The sequence below is a fragment of the Pagrus major genome, chromosome 20 (assembly GCF_040436345.1).
Source record: "Pagrus major chromosome 20, Pma_NU_1.0".
NCBI classification, from domain to species: Eukaryota; Metazoa; Chordata; class Actinopteri; order Spariformes; family Sparidae; genus Pagrus; species Pagrus major.
The window spans coordinates 27,967,639-27,975,337 of NC_133234.1; the positions used below are offsets into that span (position 1 = coordinate 27,967,639).

At 48.0% G+C, this 7,699-nt stretch overlaps 1 protein-coding gene across 5 annotated transcripts in view; it reads right to left on the bottom strand.

The window, feature by feature from the left end:
- Positions 1 to 6,908, bottom strand: part of LOC141015632 (rac GTPase-activating protein 1) — a 13,832-nt gene extending 6,924 nt beyond the window's left edge. For 2 of the 5 annotated variants that reach the window (XM_073489775.1, XM_073489771.1), the window contains exons 1-12: positions 6,690 to 6,809; positions 6,327 to 6,441; positions 5,922 to 6,124; positions 5,621 to 5,760; positions 5,463 to 5,541; positions 5,318 to 5,371; positions 4,655 to 4,744; positions 4,419 to 4,578; positions 4,023 to 4,129; positions 3,643 to 3,801; positions 3,298 to 3,393; positions 2,357 to 2,555 (exon numbers count right to left, since the gene is read on the bottom strand). In XM_073489775.1, coding sequence (XP_073345876.1) covers positions 2,357 to 2,555; positions 3,298 to 3,393; positions 3,643 to 3,801; positions 4,023 to 4,129; positions 4,419 to 4,578; positions 4,655 to 4,744; positions 5,318 to 5,371; positions 5,463 to 5,541; positions 5,621 to 5,760; positions 5,922 to 6,124; positions 6,327 to 6,417 — 1,378 coding nt within the window. In that variant the 5' untranslated portion in view covers positions 6,418 to 6,441; positions 6,690 to 6,809. Of the gene's footprint in view, positions 1 to 2,356; positions 2,556 to 3,297; positions 3,394 to 3,642; positions 3,802 to 4,022; positions 4,130 to 4,418; positions 4,579 to 4,654; positions 4,745 to 5,317; positions 5,372 to 5,462; positions 5,542 to 5,620; positions 5,761 to 5,921; positions 6,125 to 6,326; positions 6,442 to 6,675; positions 6,810 to 6,835 lie in introns of those variants that run through there. The other 3 variants (XM_073489772.1, XM_073489774.1, XM_073489773.1) reach the window with 3 other exon arrangements.
- Positions 6,909 to 7,699: the final 791 nt, after the last annotated feature.

Genomic DNA, 7,699 nt, shown 5'->3' on the forward strand with positions numbered 1-7,699 from the left:
TCACGTGGTAATGTTGGAATGAGGAAAAAATACTGCAGTTATACATGGAGAAGTGTCTGTCGTCCACTATGTCGTCCTGTCTGTCCTACTGACTCTTCTGTCTGTCCTCCTGTCTGTCGTACTGACTCTTCTGTCTGTCCTCCTGTCTGTCGTACTGACTCTTCTGTCTGTCATCCTGTCTGTCCTACTGACTCTTCTGTCTGTCGTCCTGTCTGTCCTTCTGACTCTTCTGTCTGTCGTCCTGTCTATCCTACTGACTCTTCTGTCTGTCGTCCTGTCTGTCGTCCTGTCTGTCCTACTGACTCTTCTGTCTGTCGTCCTGTCTGTCCTTCTGACTCTTCTGTCTGTCGTCCTGTCTGTCCTACTGACTCTTCTGTCTGTCGTCCGGTCTGTCCTTCTGACTCTTCTGTCTGTCGTCCTGTCTGTCCTACTGACTCTTCTGTCTGTCCTCCTGTCTGTCCTACTGACACTTCTGTCTGTCGTCCTGTCTGTCGTACTGACTCTTCTGTCTGTCCTCCTGTCTGTCGTACTGACTCTTCTGTCTGTCATCCTGTCTGTCCTACTGACTCTCCTGTCTGTCCTCCTGTCTGTCGTACTGACTCTTCTGTCTGTCATCCTGTCTGTCCTACTGACTCTTCTGTCTGTCGTCCTGTCTGTCCTTCTGACTCTTCTGTCTGTCGTCCTGTCTGTCCTACTGACTCTTCTGTCTGTCGTCCTGTCTATCCTACTGACTCTTCTGTCTGTCGTCCTTACTGTCGTCCTGTCTGTCGTCCTGTCTGTCGTACTGACTCTTCTGTCTGTCATCCTGTCTGTCCTACTGACTCTTCTGTCTGTCGTCCTGTCTGTCCTTCTGACTCTTCTGTCTGTCCTCCTGTCTGTCCTACTGACTCTTCTGTCTGTCGTCCTGTCTGTCCTTCTGACTCTTCTGTCTGTCGTCCTGTCTGTCGTACTGACTCTTCTGTCTGTCATCCTGTCTGTCGTTCGGACTCTTCTGTCTGTCCTCCTGTCTGTCGTCCTGTCTGTCGTACTGACTCTTCTGTCTGTCATCCTGTCTGTCCTACTGACTCTTCTGTCTGTCGTCCTGTCTGTCCTTCTGACTCTTCTGTCTGTCCTCCTGTCTGTCCTACTGACTCTTCTGTCTGTCGTCCTGTCTGTCCTTCTGACTCTTCTGTCTGTCGTCCTGTCTGTCGTACTGACTCTTCTGTCTGTCATCCTGTCTGTCGTTCGGACTCTTCTGTCTGTCCTCCTGTCTGTCGTCCTGTCTGTCCTACTGACTCTTCTGTCTGTCGTCCTGTCTGTCGTACTGACTCTTCTGTCTGTCCTCCTGTCTGTCGTCCTGTCTGTCCTACTGACTCTTCTGTCTGTCGTCCTGTCTGTCGTACTGACTCTTCTGTCTGTCGTCCTGTCTGTCCTACTGACTCTTCTGTCTGTCGTCCTGTCTGTCCTTCTGACTCTTCTGTCTGTCCTCCTGTCTGTCCTACTGACTCTTCTGTCTGTCGTCCTGTCTGTCCTTCTGACTCTTCTGTCTGTCCTCCTGTCTGTCGTACTGACTCTTCTGTCTGTCCTCCTGTCTGTCGTACTGACTCTTCTGTCTGTCATCCTGTCTGTCCTACTGACTCTTCTGTCTGTCCTCCTGTCTGTCCTTCTGACTCTTCTGTCTGTCCTCCTGTCTGTCGTACTGACTCTTCTGTCTGTCCTCCTGTCTGTCGTACTGACTCTTCTGTCTGTCATCCTGTCTGTCGTACTGACTCTTCTGTCTGTCATCCTGTCTGTCGTACTGACTCTTCTGTCTGTCATCCTGTCTGTCCTTCTGACTCTTCTGTCTGTCATCCTGTCTGTCCTTCTGACTCTTCTGTCTGTCCCCGGCAGCACAGCCAGGCAGCTCCCTCAGTTGAATGGAGGTGATTATAACTCACATGTGTTTGTCTCCTTCAGTGTTGTGTTGTTGTAGTTACTGTTGTCACAGTGACGATCAGCCCTACTGACAGAGACTTCAGTGAAAACAGCCTCCCTCCCCGTGACTGAGAGTCAGACAGGGTCCTCTGTTTACTGATGGTGATTATGTGATGATGTCATGTGATGATGTCATTTAGAGTGAAAACGTAACTTTGTCACTTTCCAGGATGTTTGTTGGGTCAGAACCACAGCACATTATATCAGCATCCATATGATTATAAACAGTCGGTGGATACGTCACCGTCACGCCTCTCTTGGTCCTGGCGTGATGACCGGACACACTGGAGCGGCTCTAAGACGGTGCTGCTTGGTTCAGTGTCAACAGACAAAGGTGGCGAAAAGGTGATAATGTGGAGTCTAGTGAGTGTTTCCTGTGTGTGAGCAGCACCAGCCTTCGTACCTGAAGCCTCCATGAAGGTCCGGTGCAGTCTGAAGGTGACCAGCGGCTCCTTCAGGTTCCTCAGGAAGTCTTTGAGCAGACCACAAACCACGTGGACGTCCTGGACTTTACTGAGCATCAGCCCAGTTTTACCCTGAAGGAACCGTTCTCTGAGGTCCTTCACCAGACGCTCCCCTCCAGGGACCCTGTACAGACCCCTCTGAACACAGACACACACACGCACAGACACACACGCACAGACACACGACACAACACAGACACACACACGCACGCACAGACACACCACACAGAAACACAACACAACACACACACACAGACACACAACACAGACACACAGACACACAACACAGACACACAACACGACACACACAGACACACAACACAACACACACACACACACACACACAGACACACAGCACAACACACACACACAGACACACAGACACACAGCACAACACAGACACACACACAACACAGACACACACACACACACAACACAGACACACACAACACAGACACACAACACAGACGCACAACACAAAACAACACAGACACACAACACAGACGCACAACACAACACAGACACACACAGACGCACAACACAACACAGACACACACAGACAGACACACAACACAGACACACACAGACAGAAACACAACACAGAAAACACAAACACAGATACACACACACATGTCACACAGACACACACACGCAGACACACAACACGTCACACAGACACACAACACAGACACACAACACAGAAACAAAACACAACACAGATACACACACACACAACACGACACACAACACAGACACAAAACACACACACACACACACAACACGTCACACACACACACACGGACACACAAAACATCACACACACCTGGCTACAGGAGCCTGCTGAGTCATCAGATCAGGTGATTGACGGACAGCTGCTCACCTCCTCCAGGCCCCTCCTCTCGATCTCCGTCACACACTCAACGACCAGCTGAGGCACTCTGGGATGGACCAACGGAGCAAAACCCTCCAACGAGTTCTGGACCAACAACAGGTTCTGGACTTCAGTTTCATCATGTAAACACAAATCTGACTGCACTCGCTCTGGTTCTGGACTGACTCTGGTTCAAACCCGACTCTGGTTCTGTTCTAGACTGACTCTGGTTCTGTTCTAGACCGACTCTGGTTCTGTTCTAGACTGACTATGGTCCAGTTCCAGACCGACTGTTGTTCTGTTATGGACCAACGCTTCTGGTTCTGTTCTGGCCTCAGACAGCTCTCCAGGTACCTGTTGAGCTGAAATCCCTGTTGTGGCGGTCGAGCAGCCTCCAGTGAACTTCTGTTTGCACTCTGGATGAGCGACCACGCGGCAGTTCCTGCACTTCACCGCCATCTTCCCGAAGCGGATCCTCTTCCCGCATGGCAAACAGGTCTCGGGCCGGATCACCTGCAGGAGGCAGAGCACAGAGTCAAACCTGACGACCGTCTGATGAGCTGCGGCATTAAAGACATCAGAACTCTTATACTCAACACAGACCACAAACATCTTCCAGTGTCTCCGACACAACTGCAGAGTCTTCTGACGGACTCACATTCATCGCCTGAGACATTAATCATCAAACTTTCTGTCCAGAATCAAAGATGAAGACTTTCTCTGCGTCTTCGTACCGTTTTAGAAATAAACACATGTTTGAGGGTTTTCTCAGCTCTCTTCTCCGTCTTCATTTCAGGCTCCGGCAGCGTCTCATCGCAGGGGAACCACACCGAGGTCTCATCTGAACAACACAAACAATCACAACCAGCAGGGACCGACTCACTGCAGCGTCAGTACACGCTGAGCTGGTGGAGGAGCAGTAAATGACACACACACAGTATCAAATCCATCAGCATTCAACCTTTAATGTCCGTTTGGACTTCAGTCAACTGAATTAAAGGAAATCAGCATCAGTGCTGCTGCTGTAGTGACGATATCAGGACCGGTCACAAGAACAAGATGAGCAGAGGACGAATCATCAGTTCACTGAACTTTATCTCAGTCACACGTCTCACTTCAAACATAATCACCTCCTCCTCCTCCTCCTCCTCCTCCTCCTCCTCCTCCTCCGTCCTGGCTGAGGGTCCAGGTCGGGTGTTCGGGGGTCTCCTGTGTGATTCCCAGCACCATATGGATGTGACCTCCAGTCTCAGGTGTCGTCAGTGATGCCGTCACGATGGTCTCCACCTCCTGACTCACACAGACTCACAGTTAACCTGTTTTCCCTTTTTAGACAGCAGGTTTCAGTCCGTCATGTCTGTGTCACCTTGTCAACAGTTTTTCTCTCCAGCAGCTCTGCAGAAACATTCCCGCCTCGTCCTCGCTTCCCACCAGCAGCCGGACCCATCGAGGAGCGCTGCACAGAACCAACAGAACATCAGAACCAGGGTCAGTTTTATACCTCCCAGAGGTCCCCTTCTGTTCTCACTCAGCCACCTAAATACACCTGATTTTATTCATCAACTTTCATGATTATTCCCCAAGGAATCGACAAACAAACCAAAAAATGGATAAATAAAAACCCCATCTCTCATCCAACCAACCATCCAGCCAACCATCCAACCAACCATCCAAACAACCGTCCAGCCAACCATCCAACTAACCATCCAACTAACCATCCAGCCAACCATCCAACTAACCATCCAACCAACCATCCGGCCAACCAACCAACTAACCATCCAACCATCCAAACAACCGTCCAACCAAACAACCAACCATCCATCCAGGCGACCGACCAGTGATCCAGAACATTCTCTCTGGTCAGAACTCTAATAAACTGTACTGAGGGAGTTGATGGCTGAGATGATCTTACAGTCACACAGGACGATAACTACCAAGTCCAGCAAACATCGACCAGAACGAGAAACCGAACTCAAACTGTTCACTGCTGAGCTCCATCATCAGAGCCTGCTGAGGAACATGTTCTCACCCTCCTCTCTCTGACTCGAGATCTCAGTGGTTTGATGACTGTTGTGTCCAGATCCTGAAACAACATGAAAACTTTAAATTATTAATTATTATTAAACATGAAAAAGCAGCAGACTGGTCCTTTAATGTCATGAATCCTGATTCACCACGTCATCATCAGTGCGGTCGTAGCTGATGTCAGAGTGACAGACGGAGAGGAAGGACGACTCGTCGATCACAGACAGCCTGAAGGAACACAATAGAATTATACACTGTTTATTTTATTATAACAACAACAACAACAACAACAACACTGGTCTCTCACCGTTTGCTGCTCCTGTGCAGAGTCACGTTTGTTCCTTTGTTTTCAAACGTGGCCATCAGAGACTTCTGCTCATCGTTCAGGCAGGCGCTGGATTTACTGTCGTGGACCAGGATGTCACACATGAGCTGCATCTGCCTCTGCTGTCAGTCATACAGGCAACAAACACAGTGATGAAGTGCTGTTAGCGCCCCCTACAGGACATCTTTATACATTCTGAGAGTCTGGACTGTGGTGGAGCTGAAGTTTGTCCTGAGGGTGGAGCCAGAGGACACATGGTGGAGTCGTGTTTGAGTGGACTCACCAGGTACTGGTAGTCTCCTTCGATCTTGTAGCGCTTCTTCATTTCCACGTCCAGCTGGTTCCGAGCGTGTTTCAGTTTGACCTCCAGAGCAGCTTTGGCCACATCAGACTTCACCAGCAGCTCTTTATACTTCTTCAGGTCCAACTCGGCGTGCAGCCAGCGCTTCCTGACCGTCTCAAAGTTCTTCACCACTTCAACCATCTCTGACAGAGCAGAAGAAGAAAATCACACCCTCAACCTCCTCAGAGCAGGAAGTGTACAGTGAGAAACATGGAGGAGTCCTGCGTGTCTGCCTTCATCACTTCCTGTCTGCAGCTCCACATTAATTGAAACCATCTCACAGGTTGAGCTCAATTCTCAGTGCTGCTGACATGAACTGTTCCTGGATCAGTCAGTCAGTCTTACCCTGCTCAGTGTCCACGGCCTTCTCCTCCACAGTGATCCTCTGCAGACACAACGTCAGCAGCTCCTCCACGATGAGCCGAGACTCCTCCATCACTCACCTGTGACCTCCACTCACCTGTAACATTAGGAACAGTGCTCCTCACGTTTTAGTTTCATATCTATATCATACCCAAAGACTCAGAACCAAGGCTGGACTGTTCCTGCACTGGATGATTGAGACTGGATTGACCTGATTCTTGTATTTTTTTAATATTATTGATGAATAAAATGCATTAAAAAGATCATTATCACATTTAGAAGCGCTATATTCACGTATCCACCAATTTTTCTCTGGAAACAGAACACACACGTGTTGTTTCACACCTGCACGCTCCGGTACCGACACTCCGCCCCACCCCCTCCTACAGTCCAACAGTTTGAGGTGTGAACGGCTGAGAGTGAAAATGAGCAGCTTCACAGCTCACCGAACCACCGAACCACCGAACCAACCCGTCTCAGTCTGAACTCACCGCAGCTTCAAGCTTCCTGCCTTCATCAGCTGCTTCATTAACCTGTCCGCGTCTCTGACCACGTGACCTCCCCTGTTCCTCCTATTGGTCGTGATGTCATCGGTGCAGCGGGTTCATCACGTGCTTTTAAATGACGATACCGATCCAATCTAATTTTCAAGTGGAACTGGATTAAACATTTAATGAGGAACAAAGATAAGTTGTTATATTTAATGTCTTAAATGTTGCTGGTTTGTAGAATTTATTCTCAGATGCAGTTTACCTTCAATTATCAGCTGTTCACAGGCAGATCGATACAAATATTAAGTACAGAAATAAGTCAATAAAAACATTCAGTTCATGTCACGAACATACGCTGATGTCATCAGTACATTTTGTATTCCAGTTCCTGTTTGACGTCATCCCAGTTTGTTTTGTTTTGTTGAAGGTCGACGACTGTTTGAAATGGAACAACACTATTGGTCCAAACACTTTGGACCTACTGTGCACAATAAAGTCTGTGAAGTGTACTTTAAAATGAAACATTTAATTTACCCAACAAACTACTTTCTTAAACGATATAGAAATGATATTTCTGAAACTTTTCTACATCTTTTTATGAACACACATTTGTGTAAAAACTTTTTGGATTGATGTTGAAAATGTTTTTGAAATGTTGTGTGAACTGGAAGAAAGAGATATAATCTTCTTTAATGAAGAACATGATCTAGACAGTAGTCATGCATTTATTTTAAATATTTTAATTTTACACGCCAAGTTTTATAGCCATAAATGCAACTGGACTAAGAGGCTTCCCAATATTCACCAGTTCAAACATGAAATGAAGTTGAACTGTGAAACACTAAAAGGACAGTGAGCATCTGT